The sequence below is a fragment of the Pleurodeles waltl genome, chromosome 2_2 (assembly GCF_031143425.1).
Source record: "Pleurodeles waltl isolate 20211129_DDA chromosome 2_2, aPleWal1.hap1.20221129, whole genome shotgun sequence".
In the NCBI taxonomy this organism is placed as follows: domain Eukaryota; kingdom Metazoa; phylum Chordata; class Amphibia; order Caudata; family Salamandridae; genus Pleurodeles; species Pleurodeles waltl.
In genome coordinates this window covers 582854299-582868866 of record NC_090439.1, presented here as the reverse complement: position 1 = coordinate 582868866, position 14568 = coordinate 582854299, and the positions used below count along the sequence as shown (strand labels likewise).

General features: G+C 40.2%; 1 protein-coding gene across 1 annotated transcript in view; it reads left to right on the top strand.

The window, feature by feature from the left end:
• The window catches only part of CCDC178 (coiled-coil domain containing 178), a 1079202-nt gene that overhangs the window by 201418 nt on the left and 863216 nt on the right, over positions 1 to 14568 (top strand). Inside the window, exon 6 of the mRNA XM_069220096.1 lies at positions 5843 to 5937. Coding sequence (XP_069076197.1) covers positions 5843 to 5937 — 95 coding nt within the window. The remainder of the gene's footprint in view (positions 1 to 5842; positions 5938 to 14568) is intronic.

Sequence of the window (14568 nt, the reverse complement as noted above, 5' to 3'; positions counted from 1 at the left end):
GCCTGAAAGAAACTTCTGCAAATGATGCGCTTGCTTTACAATGTGAACAAATTTAGTGTTAGCATTCATGCCTAAGAGACAAGCCCCATTCACTAGTGATGCACCACCGATCACTACAGCCCACTTCCTCTCATTTGTGCCTTTAAGCAATATATAGAACAGTATTTTTTGATGCTATACCTTTTTTCGGTTTTCACTCAATATTGGCTGCTTTCTTTTTCATAAAAGGTTTTTTGTTTACGTTTTTTCAGTTCTTAATATTATCTACTCTAAAATAAGAAAAAATGATCCCTATCCTATATATGGCATTAAAGATCGATCTTCATCAATGCATACAGAGCGACTTTTGTGGAATATACTGTTTTGGGAGTTTCCACCTAATGAGTTCATGTCCATTATGCTAAGGAATGTAGATGAGGCTCCTAAGGGTAAATATTAATTTGATGTAAAATGTAGGATGAGGTACAATAGGAGACCACAGGCATTTTGGCAGGATGTCACATGTTGTCTCTGGCTAAAAAGGAATCTGGACTATCAGTTACGTCTCACCTTTTGGCACAGAGACATTTACATTCTTACTCCTTCTGGTGCCCACAATCCCCCATTCAGGAGTTAAACCTCTAAGTACCTCTTGATGGGAAATCTGCCAGCTGAAAAACGTGTAGTAGTGCTGTACAAGAGCATCTATTCATATGTGGTACCATAATATGGTCCTGCAAATGAGTACTCATGTCCTGGAATTCCCTTAAACATACTCTAAGGAGGATCAGATTGACCCAAACCCACCAGACAAGTGAATAGGTCCCTTCCCAAATGACTTTCACCAGAGGAAGAATCCAACTAGCATGACTATGCTTAGTTGCAAACACCAATTCAAGCCTGTCAATTGTGCAAATAAATTCAGCTTTCATTAAGATAGAGAGGGCCCTTCAAAGAAAATGCTTTCTCAAAGACAAAAGATAAGAAAGATAGGATAAGAGAGTGCATCCGTATCGCATGCATGCTGGTATTGGGACCACTGAGGTTTTCACCTCGTCTAGTACTGGTACTTGAACCACAGCATTTACAGCAAAATGTCATTATTGACCAGGAAGTTTACCCTTACAGTACTTGTCAGTGCCCTTCACTGTTTGCATAGTATCTCTAAAATGTTCATGTTGATAAATAGAAATTGTGAACACTGGGCCTTTCATGAGCCAAGTGTCAGATGCATCTTTTGTCACTACTAGGAAATCTGTACTACTTTGTTAGCCGAGGAGAAGCTAATTTCATCCCTAACCAAACTAGAGACATCAACCTCATATAGTGCATTTTCAAGATCATTACCAGTGTTCCAGAAGGGATGCCAAATAAACAGTCAAAAGTTGATAAAGACAGTGGCTCAAAGATAGAAGATAATCAAAATTAGCCTCACGTAACAAACCAGTTTTATGCAGTTAGGCAGAAGGCCATGCAACCTCCGAACTTGATTTTGCCATCTGAACATATGACCACCAGCTTATTTTCTAGACTTGCTCCATCCAGAGAATTACAGCTACTTTTGAGCAGTCAGCTTCCATGTTGACACACCAATATTTTGAGCATGCTGTGTCCAAATGTTTGAATATCACATATTTCATGCCAAAACCTCTCCTGTCCTGCTACAACTTGCAGAACTGGTATAACATTAAACAGGTTTTTGATTTTCTTCCTCAGGAAACTGGTGAAGAAATATTTTTCTGGACTTCTGAAGCTAAAAAAAAGCTAAACAACCTTGAAGCATCTTGAAATTGATAAAACCTTGGTCAACGTTAGAGTTACAGAAACTAATATCTTGGTGTTTATGCATACATGTGTCTAGTTCTTAAGATTATCCTTGCAGTTGGGCATATAGGACAAGGTCAGAAACATGTCCCTAGATGGCAAAACCTGGTGTACTCCAATGGATTATGAGGTCATTGAAAATACAATACTAGTTATAGGCCAAGTCCTTAAGTACTATTACTTTCAACCAACCGGGGGGGGGGCTTTTCTGTCTTGTACACACAAGAACAACTAGGTTTTCCAAAAGAAAGTGTCAGGAGACCATCAAGAGATCCAACTGGAAAATACAAAGGTTTTGGAGTTGGCACCTCAGCCACAAAATAATGGCATGCTTCATTATCGTTGCCTATCCATACCCTGGTAACAGATGTTATTTTGGGAGAATGCAACTGGGTTGGTTCCCTCTCGTTCTCCCTGTGTGAAATAAGTACTTATCTTCCTTCTCAGCTTTTGAAAGCTTTCAACATTAAACAGGTATCTAATGATACTGAGTCTGTTTCTAATACTTCGTCAAGAAAGTATGGATCTTCTCCCATACACAGGGATCAAGGATGAATTTTCTTATTTCTCAAGAAGCGCTCTTACACAACCCAGAATAATTCAGACATTTAGAAGGTCACTCCTTCAACCTTCCACCTGCCCTCTCACCATCTCCAACATTTCGAAAACCATACCAAGAGCAGTTTCACATAATGCAGCCTCTCTGGGGAGCTCTGTAAGTGGTTCAAGAGTAAGAGAAGGGTATGGAGTTTCACTCCAAGGACTTCACTGTGTCAAGAAAGCCAAAGGCATTCAACCTAATTTAGACCTACATGCCTGACATTTTCAGCTGGTAGGCTCAATTTATAAGGTCTCTGTAGTACCTGTTTTAGAGACAGTACATCACAGGTACTGGTTAGCCTCTGTAGATCTTGAAGGTGCTTACTCTCACATTCCCATCAAAAAGAGCATAAACCACACCCAAGTTCTGTTATAGGTGGCCAGTACTAATAATAATGCGTCCAATTCGAAGCCATCTTAACTTTAAAGGCAGCTACCAGACCACTTTCTACAGTTACAACTTTGGAGGGGTCATCTGAAAGCTATAGATACTATTCAGCACTCTTCACAACATCAGACTTTCTCTAAACATGAGAAATAAGAGCTATTTTTATGCCAACAAACTCCAGTTCGCTCAGTAGGATGAGAGAACATATTAACCAAAATATGATCTGAAAGAACTATTGTTTTGTAAATATTGTTTACAAAACATGTTGTCCCATTGGAATGAATAGAAAATCTTCAAATGGAGTGATATTTTTGTAAACAATATTTAGGACATAATATTTCTATCTGGTGGCATTTTTGCTAATGATATCCCAACATACAGCCATTCATGCAAGTTCAGACCTATGTACAACAAAAGACAGTTCCCAGTATTTACACTTCACCTCTGATCTGAGATCAGATGAGGATTTGCTGTTGATGTAGGAAATTCTTCACTACAGTTCCATCAGCTCTTCTGATTGACAACCCTCTTCAGACATCTATTTATTCCATCTCCTTGCAGATAATATTCATAGCCACTTTTAGCCGAGACAGGTTCTGCTTTCTAAAAGACTTTCTTGATCGTCCTCAGGTTCCAGATTTCCAGATTCAACAATCAGGGCATATTCTCCATTCTTCCCTATCATTGTTGAACTAGTTCCTGAAAAAATAGCTTATTTACGCATGAATTTTTAAATATTGATGTTGCATGGTTACAGGAAAGCTCCCTTAAGCATCAATACAAATGCCTAGCCTCCATACATGATTCCTTAACCTGTATCTGCATGATTGAAATCTTCCACTAAAAGGAATCTGAAGTTACAAGCTATTTCTGCCACAGATCCATATGAATTTTTTCATAAAGTTGAAATATTATTCAGTGCAATTGCCTCTTTTATTTCAATTAAGACCTCATTCTTCCTCACCTAAGTAAACTTTACATAACCTGAAAAAGTGTCTTTAAGAAGTTGCATGATTGTTTATCAACCATAGTGCTCTCACCCCAAGCAACATTGTGGTGAAGGCAACTATTTCCAAGTGGGTAGTCTCTTGTATGTCCAAGGCCAAGGTACAAAATATTATGCTCATTCCCCACAGCTAAAGGAGCACTGATGGGTTTCAAGATACAATTGCTGCTCACAGAGGTTTACAGAATTACTGCACATGAATTTTGCAGCCGTTGGTTACGTGATACATCTTCTGACAAAGATGCTGCCTTTTAGCCAGAAGGTTCAGAGCAACCTATAAAGCCTGGTCTGGGGCATGCTAAACCCATTTCCCAGCAGTTTGGGTGCAGGCTGAAAATTCCAAAATAAGTGAGAAATGGAGAGCGCTAGAATGATAGAATAAAGAAAACTTAAATTTATGGCGATTTTGGTACTCTAAATTCATGTTATACTCCTTCCTGATAACCTTTCAGCCCTCCATTCATTAACCATATTTTGTGATCCAACAACACATGCTTGCAAAAAACATGCAGGAAGTGGTCTGGTGTCATTGTTGATGCTCAGGTGAGGGATAGGGCTTGCACCTGAATTCTGTTCTCTATTTCTTGCCATATTCTATAGCCCACAGCATATTCTCACAGTCCTGCTGGGGCATAACCACACACATTCAATATGCAACAACTACAACAGTTGCTTTTGTCACAGAGACTAAGGACCTCATTATGAGTGTGGCAGGCAGCGGAGGCCGCCTGCCAAACTCATAACGCCACTAGACCGCCATTGTGGGCTAAACCCCGCCAGCCCTATTTTGAGTTTCCTGCTGGGCCAGCAGGCGGAAACGGTGTTTCTGCCCACAGGCCCAGCGGGAAACAAGGCCATAACATTGCAGCCAGCTCGTAATAGATCCGGCTGCAATGTTGCGGGTGAAGCAGCACCCGTCGCTCATTCGACTGCCCGTAATTCAGGCAGTGGAATCCATGATGGGATGGGGGCCCCCGACACCCATTCTGCCAGCCTTTCCATGGCAGTTTAAACAGTCATAGAAAGGCTGGCGGATGGGGACCCGTAATACCCAGGGCAGCGCTGCTTGCACTACAACAGCCAGGATCATCGGGACCGCCAGGCTGCAGGTCTTGAGACCGCCACACTTGTAATGAGGGCCTAAGTGCTTCAGAATAGTAGGACTAGCAAATATCCCAAATCCCATAGACTACATGTTTGTATCTCTAATTCAAACTTACACTAAGTAACACGTTTTCTAAAACTGTATAATTAAGTAAACCATCAAATTCTATATTATTTTGATGCTGATATCATCGTGCATTGTTAAATCCAGTTTCCTGGATCCTTTCATTAAGAAAATACACCGTGTTGGCAGGGCACGATTCCTAGATATTGTGAAACTGTGCATACACCTTTGCAGCCCTTCTGAAGGGAATGTCATCCCATCAATGCAATGCTGAGCCAGGCCTGGAATGGCTACGCATGTGAGGAATTCACTCTCCATTTGCAGGCTCATAGTTTTAAATTGTCGATTAATGTCTGATCGTGGCCCAAGGCAGTACAAGTTGTTGAGAAGTGTTCAATTAACAGACGCTTCCTCCTTGGAGTCTCCTTTACCTTTCACCATCTGAAAGTGTATCTGATCTCCATTGTGCCACCTTCAACCATGCTTTTCATGTCATAAGGTCTCAGTTTCTGACAGCCAAATGGGGGGGAAGTCTACCAGATTCCCAAACTGGACTTCCTGACACATCTTTCTTTTACAAAGGCTCTGTGAGGCACTACACTACGATGTCATTGCACAGGGACCTAGTTAGTGTGAAGACATCTGATTTTTACCAAAAGTGTTGGGCAAGTTTTGGTGCATCACCAAGTGTTGTTCTGAGACAACTATTATTACTGAACCCCGAGCAAAAAGTAAATAATTAAAATGAACCATATGCCGTTTTGAATGCCCAGCATAACAATGGATTGTTATTTATGCTTCAATGGCTTATAGACTCTATTTACTTCATTTTTTCAATTGTTGCAGGGTTCTAATTTGATTGGTTATCTTACTACAGGTTTTCATATGTTAGCAACGATGCATATGATGTAAGTGTTCTTTCAGAATCACCTAAGGAGCTACACGTTGTTGGTGTTGGACTTATTGAACCAGGTAGGGAGATTTACAATTGTGTCATTGTATTTATTTATGGCAACAATCTGTGGATGTTGGAAAGTAATATGTGTTACTCAGATAAAATAATGTGCTAGGTCTCAGTATGTGGATAACGAGAGACATACATTTGAAAAGGTAGGACTTCCACGGTACACCTACTCTTTTGTAACTACTTAAACAGCATATATGTAAGCCAAAACCAAATGGACAACGGTAGGTTATTTCAATACCCATTCTTTATTATTTAACAGTAACAATTTTTAATGGCGGTGCCTCTTCAAACACTGCGCTATTCACAGGTGTCAAATGTAGGCATTAGCCTTGCGTTGGAAGGAATCATACAAAATTGTTTCAATGGAGGTGCAGCATACAAAACATTTAAAATATGCATAGCTGTTCCAAAATGCTTTTAGATCTTCTTCCTCTTATTGATCTTTGGTCTCCTAATTTACTGATGCACACTTCCTGAAATGGAGATGTTTATGTTTCGTCCTACGAAATAGGCGGCTTCATTAAGGCTTCAACATAACTATGCAGAAAATATATTAAAATAATATACCTTGCTCACAACCACACTAAATAAAAACATAGTCAAGTGTTCCCAAGTGATTGATAGAGAGTGCACACAAAAATGGAATAGTGAATGACTAGCATTTCCAGGTAGTACCAGAGTATTAGTACTTTTGTGCACTTGGTCTTTTCCATCTAAGAACAGCCCCGTATAATGGATGACATTTCAAGTGTATGTTGCTATGATAATAAGCTGATAGCCCTAAGTCTTGATGACCAATTTCGTAAAGGATCTCTTCTTCATTGGTGGTTGTTAGGGGCACTGGCTACAGTCAAAGAGGGGCCAGAAATTTACGTGATTGGACTATCAGTGGCGTAGTCAGTAGAGAGGGGACTTGACCCAAGAGAAAGGCTAGCATCCATAGCATTTTGCCCCATTTTGTTTTCATAGGTCTTTAGTTTGAAACTGACCAGTCGCTGTTAGGTTTTTAGTTGACGAGGGCATCAAATGACTAGAGGCACACACTAAGCACACAGCTTTACAAGTTTGAACTGGTGAATTGGAGTTAATGGTTTGAGTACAACTACAATATTACCAGACCAAAAGGCCTAGGAGGACGATTGAAGTGGTTTCTGTAGCAATTTCAGCTTTTTGGTCCGTTTTTATTACCTATGGAGCAGCTAGGGCCTGCAAATCAGTCTCCTGCCGCAGTATGCTCTGTCCTAAAAAAAAAAAAGGCACGTTTATGTTTAACTTACTATATTTTGCACTTTTGTAAGTCAGCTATAAATGTTTGTAAAATTTTGGCACACCTGTGCAAAGTATACATTTGAGACGCAAGCTTAAAGGAGAGATTTTCTCTGCTTGCATCCATAAAATGTGATAACAAGCATAAAAGCCCATGTTTCATATTGCACATGTGTGTGTGTGTGATTACATTTAGCAAGAGTACTTTAAATATGCCCAAAATGTGTATAATGTTGCCAAAGTTCCATTCTGACTTCATATACAACACGGAGCATCTAGTGTACACACGTGAAGGTTAAGGAAATGTAGGCTGACTGCTGTGGAAACACCGCATGGTAATTCAGAATCACTAATTCTGGGAAGATTTTGTGGATGCCACTTTGAAAGCTCTACGTGTGTTGGAGAAATGAAGTAAAGTGATAACTTACAACATGAATAGTAGAATTTGATTATGACGGAGGAGCTGTAAATATATGCAAAAGTTGTGCACAGATGGCCAAAGTTTAAATTTCAAATGTGATCCTAGACAGATCTATTTTTTCCAATTAAAATGTTCAAAAATAACATGGGCATATAGAGTGTAGGTGCATCTGTGTTAAGGTGAAACAACATTTACTTAACTTTATTTTTCTAAATTTATTAGGAAATTACTGCAAACTTCGACTTGCCCCATGTAGATAAATGGTATGATAAAATTAGTGGACGTATTGGATTGTGATTACCTAAGCTCCTTGCATATGTTTTATAATTTATAATATTACTTGCTTGAAGGTTAGCGTAGAAATGTTTCTTGACTAAGCACAAATACTTAGCTCACAGGTCCCAGCATATATCCTTTTTGGGGGCACTGATAGTAAGACAGTATTAACCTAAGACAAAGCATTCTTTTAGCTGTAACTTTTTTCTTCCCCCAATCAACATGATTTTTGTAGGCAGGGTGTGGAAGTTGTATTCCCAGGTCTCCCACATATCTATGGGGTCTGTGTGGCTGAACCCGATGAACAGCACGCCATATCCACAAGAATGTTAACTTGAAGTGGAGCAGTCTCTTTGTGCTTCAATGTGTCTACCATAGACATTGTGCAGGATGAACAATGTGACTGTATAAGATTCCACAAATGTGGATGTACTCTCTCTTCCTTTGTCTCTCTTCTCTTCTCTATCAATTTCCCTGTCATTCTCCCTGTTTTTTTAAACCACGTTTTATTGAGTTTTTCTTATTTTGTTGCGTACCGCAGCATGCATGTATAGCATAGCATCACAACTGTTTAGTGTAGAATACATGTAACAAATCAAAGCAACACAATAAATAATTTAGCATAGAGTGAAGAAGGATTTGTCCAGTCAACAGTGCCAGTAGATCAGCAGTTTACAGTTTCATTATGAGACTGTGGATGCATGAAGACATTTTAAACCATGGTATAATTATATAACATAAACAAAACGACCAAAAACAATAGCAGGTCTATTTGTACAGCAAAAACAGTAGCAAGGAGTGCCAGCCCCTCTGAGAGGGAAAGATGCAATAACCAGTGGCCCTGCCACCACCCATCGGTGGAGCCCATGTAGAGATTAATTTACAAGGCAGAAATGATCCGTATAAAAAGGCACGAGTCCAACCACCTGTCTCATCACCTGTTATGAGAGGACAGTCACTGCCATTAACTAGCGGTGAGAGTACACTTTAGATCCAGGTCCAGACCAGCAGCGCCTTGTGATCAGCTGTTGTCAGTGTCACCAAAACCATGGAGTGCTTCTATTAACCTCACAGGTTGTCAAATTCCCTGGGGGGAACCACAAAGCAAGCGAAGAAAAGAGAAACTGGGCCAAAGTGATACTGATTGCCTTGCTATGAATTATCTCTGATAAAAGCACCGTTTTACAAGACGGAAATTTCCAGATTTCACTTTTCCCTGAAACTGTATGTTCTTTACATTGTAATTTAGTTATATATCTGAGTGTACCAATCTTCGCATGGAGCACTTGGTACACCTCCGTGTGGATAATTCTTACATCAGAGGCAAAATCCAATGCGGGTGTATCCCTTGCCCTCACCACATACCCAAAGTCGAAATTAACATAGGGGTCCATTGCTTCTTTATTAAATTGAGGCCTATTTGGATGTGTTTTCTAATACATGTTCTTATACATCCGATTGGATGTTTTCAACACTTATGCGTTGATTGCATCTACGGGGCTAATTCCATTTCAGGTGTGAGCTTACATTTGCTCTTGAAACGGGACTCCAAGTCAGATGGTGTTTGGACATGCACTAACTGCATAAGTGCTATTTGCCCATGTTCAAATTGTGTACCCATGGTATTTGCCCTCATCTGTCTGACAGGTAAAATGTCGTGAGAATGTTCTTGGCAAGCAGCATACCATTTCGATTGTTTTCCTGTTTTGCTCCCTGTAACGCATAGACCTCATTTAGGGGTCGGCAGGGGTCGCAGCTGCGACCCCTGGCTTGCCCCTTGCGACCTCTAACACTGCCTTTGCGACACCTGGCCTCCGAGGTGGCAAAATAAGTGCCTGGAGCGCAAGTGCAGCTCCTCCTAATGGATGTCGGTTGGGGCTCCACTGTCCTGCTCTTCTATCAATGTTTTTATTACAAAAAATAATTAATATTATTTTTCACTGCTTGTGTAATAGAAAATAGAGTACAATTAACGGGAATATGACCCTAGCTGGCATTTAAGGTAAATAAAAAATGCTTTTAAATGTATGCTGCATGCATGCTTGCAGGTTAGTGTACTTATGTGAGAGTGTGTGAATGGGAGTGTATGTGTAAGGATGTGTGGGTGAGTCAGAGTAAAGGTCCAATGGCGTATGATGTCGCTTCCGGTACCCTAGGTATTTTGGTGAATTGACGCCCATGGTTGAACAATTGCGAATTTAGTTCAGTGTGTGCAATTTGAAATTTCTTTGCCTAAAATTGTGTTTGATTTTCTGATTATTGGTCCCTATTCACAAAGATAAGTTTGGGTTTAAGCATATGTTTATGAACAAATGTGCCATTTTTCAACCTGCAAGCAATGCACAAATGGCTCCATTGCATCTGCAAACCCATTTACAAGAGTAATATCTCGTGCTCATAAATGCCACTTAAAGGTGACATGTGGGTGTTCCAAGGCATGGCTTGTCTTGGAAGTTTGGAAATGCCCACAAACATGTTTATTTGGTGGTATTCCTAAAATGTGATCTGATCCTTTTCCACCCAGGAAATGGTTGAATATTTACTCTGACACTTGACTGGGGCAACTTGCCTTCCACAGTGGGAAGGGTGACGGATAATCACACCCTTATTTGGTGGTGACCAAGAAGAACTACTGTCCCCACAGAAAAATAAATCCAGCAGAGAAGAATCATGTGCATTGCTCAGGAGAATTATACTCCCTCTGTGTAGTGTTGCAGAGTTTTTAGCTATTGAGAACACCACATAGCAGCAACCTGATCGAAAAGGCACGTGTTCTTCCCAGGTCAAAAGCACCATGTTCAATGAAACCCTTCTGGTAGACTATGCATGGCAGGTCAGTGGGGGTGAGCAAAACCACACAATCTACACATATCAGAATTGATATAAAAACACCATTCAGATTTGGTTAATTCAATTTTAATTCCAGTGTAAAAGGCTCAATATAATTTTATGGAAAGATCAAAAAGTTTAGTGAACTTTACCTACCCTTGTCTGAGCTCTTCTGTCATTGATATTGTCTGCGTTAAATTTCTGTAGTTTTCATAATATGCATGTGCAGAATTATCTGTGCACGACAATTTCAAAGGTGTAGTAAACAAGAAGTTATCCGTTCATTTCCAAGGGCTGCCCCAAGTTTAAAGTGATCTGCTAAAGTGAACTTTTTGTTGCACAATAAGTTTCATAAGTGTTGTGAATAATCGGAAACATATGTCTGTAGTCCTGGAATCTTTGTGGAATTGTGCTTGAACCTCAGTTCGAATGCCTCCTGCATTTTGCCATTCTTGAGTTCAACTCAGTAAAAGTGTTTTAAAAAAAATCTTGCCAACAGAGCCCAGTAATGATAAAAACTATAGTTGAAGAGATCGCCATGTCTTCCCTATCTGTATAATGGAAAAATATTTTTTGATGTTGCTGGTACAGTACTTGTTGTTAAGAAAGTGTTCACGATTTTCTTGAATATCGGCACCCTTAGCACAGCTTCAATCAGGAAAATAGTATTTTTTTGTACGAATTTATGTCCATGTGCGTTACATTGTTCGTGGGCTCTTAATGCACTTTCCTTGCCCTCTAGACTAAGTTCAGACATGATAATAAGTGTCTATTTCATGACTTGCGCATCTTATCTATTCGCCTGTTATTGTGATATTTGCCTGATGATACGACTTAAGTTAGCAGTTCCAATCTTTGCTAACTGAGCTCATTTCTTTTGCTGATTCCATTCTATTAATATGACTTGCCACCACCTCCCAAACATTTTAGCACCCTTCTTTATTACTGCCTCCTGTGGACAATTTCACACTTCGTCTTCAACATGTGTTTCTATTTTTCATTAAACGCTTACTTGCTCTTTATGATGTCTTTTGAGTACTATTTGGGATGACAATTGTTTTAGCCTTATATGTCGGTACCAAGAGTTCCTTCTTTTTGCTGATCATTCCCTATCATATCAGTTCTTAATGGGCCATCTTCACCCATAAGGACCTTAGGTAATAGTTAACAACTCTTGCCTCTTGAAGATTTGTATTTCATAGTGCCTGCAGATTTTAATAACATCTGTGTGATGATTATATGTTAAGGGCTGATTTGGAGTTTGGGCAGAGAGGGTACTCCTTTTGCAATGGCGATGGAATACCCTGCCCACCAAACTTCAGATGGGGGGCCTTAAGTATGTCAACGATGGAGACCACTCCGTCTCCATCACTGACATACTCCTCCAACAGTCTGATGGAGTAAGGGCCGTGAGAGGTTTGGTCATTCAATCACCTGCCCCATTTATAATGGGCAGTCAAATGGCCAGTTTTTCACTGTCCATCAGCTCCGGGTAAAACCTTGTGATAAGGGCAATAAAAACTACAAAATTACCCCTGTACCATGGGAGACAACTCCATAGTGTGGGGTCATTAGTTTTTTGCATTTTCAAAAACAAAATCCGGCTTTAGGATTTTGTTTCTGAAAATAGAAAAACATGTTAAGAGTTTGTCGGACAGTAAAGTCATGTTGAAGGAGCTGTCTGTCAAACCTTTAATACATTGTCAGGAACTGCTGTGATAATGGTTCCTGCTAATGTTAAGAGATGTCCGTTGGTCCTGCGGACATCTCTAAATCCGGAGTACTGCAACTTCATCTGAGCAACAGAGTATTTTACTTGGTTACCCTGATGGAGTAATTACTGTACTCTGAATTCTAACTCAGCCCCTAAATGTTCACCTCCCTGGAAAGGTGATCCCTTGTGTAGGGGATCTTTAGCCCTTCATCTAATGATGTCCTCCTAATGCCTCTACTATTACTAGAGGCATATATTTGGCCCTTGGTCATCACTTCTTTACCCTTATCCTTCAGCCACATATTCCATGAATTGGACAAAACGTGGCGCCCCAAAACTTTGATCACTCACTTAATCTCCGGAATTAAATTTTAAATTTGAGTGGTGTAAAAGAGCACTCCATGGATCATGGGTAGGCCTCATCTTATAAGTGAGTGAATGCGTAGTAACGGAATGCTGACAACTAAGTACAATAATTATATTGTGCTATTACAGCTTGATAATCTTGATATCCACAGTTTAGATATGAGGCACACTTGATTACTTACATCATAGAGCTTTAGTTTGTCTGTGTGCTTTGGTGTGTCTGCTATTAGTAACACAGAGTGACAGTCAGAACATGTTTTGCCCCTTTGTAGCATGCAGGCCAAGGGCTTTCTCATGGCTATCGAATTGCATGATCAGTTTAAATAAAGAGTCTGTATTATTTCTGGCAATGTCTGAATCCTTTTGACCATAGGCCCCATCATGGGTTCCTCTAGAACACTGCATTGTCATTTTTTGCACCAGAAAATACCAATGCTGTACTTATCAATAATTTTGGGATGCAAGAATACTGCATGATTCAAGTTTGGCCGAGAGGGCCCTCTAAAATGTATCATATCTAGGTGCTAACTCATGCTGCACAGAGAGAAGACGTGGGACTGATGTGTCACATTATTTTTGAAAGGTATACGTCAGTATAACGTAACATTTGGTTGACTACCCATTGAGGTGCCAAATCACCCTTAGTACAGCATCATCTTGACTGTGAAAAACGGGAGCAAAAACTAAACACATGTCACTTTTAGATGAAAAATAACTTTTAGTTGTAAAATCATACTTGATGCAAAATTGTCAAGCTCTGGTCAAAGATTCAAACATCTCTGCCATCCCCGAGCCTCTCCAGAGGTATTGAGAACTCTAAACCCACCCCATAAGGAACAAGGGGAAAGCAGAGTAGGAGAAGTTAAAAAATGCAGGAACACTTGCTGAAGTAAAGTGTAATTTGGATTGCGCAGTCTATAGTGCTGTCTACTACTCAAGCTGGTGCACTGGTATGATAAGTGTAGAAAAGACAATGATCAAACAATACACAGTGGGATGTTTCAGGACAGAGAGATGTGCTGCGACCAGACTTCAACACAGATACTGTGATCACCATGACAGCAAGGAACAGGGAACTCTTCGAACAGCAGTAGCCAGATGTTAGTCAAACAACATATAAGCAACAAGACAAAAACCCAAAAGGTACAACTGCAGTGTCGCACATTAAAGGGGGACTAGGAAGGGAGAAAACAGAAAAGTTGATGGAACTCAAGTTTGGGTGGATGAGCTGTGCAGGCGTGGAGAGCCAATACAATCATGAATCGTTGCCAGGCAAGGAGCCATGAGGTCAGTGCATTTAAATATGTATTCTAACAAGAGTGTCCTGGAAGTAGAGTTCTGAGCTAGGAAGCTCTTACCGTCGCGGGTTTTAGGGATTGAGTGGCTCCCAGATGCTATTACACATCCTTTCAGAGCTTCCAATCTCTCCCCTGTCTCATTCTGGTGATTCCATGATTTATGGCAAGTCCAGAATTTAACTCATTTGTTTGCCGCTCTTCTGTATTTGGAATCCTGACAAAGGTATGCAGCAATGTGGTATCCCAATTAAGAGCAAAATAAGTTTGGTGCAGATCATAAAACTGTGCAAAATCATTATGGTGCAACATCAATGAAATCCTCCTCGACTCTGAACGAAAGTGTAAATGGCACCATGTTCAAGCAGCGGCTGAAGGGAGCTGATCCAAACTAAACTATGGGTGGGGGGCGGGGGGTCTAAGCCAACCCACTATTTTTGTTTATTTTGGGGTGTTGAGGACACGAGCT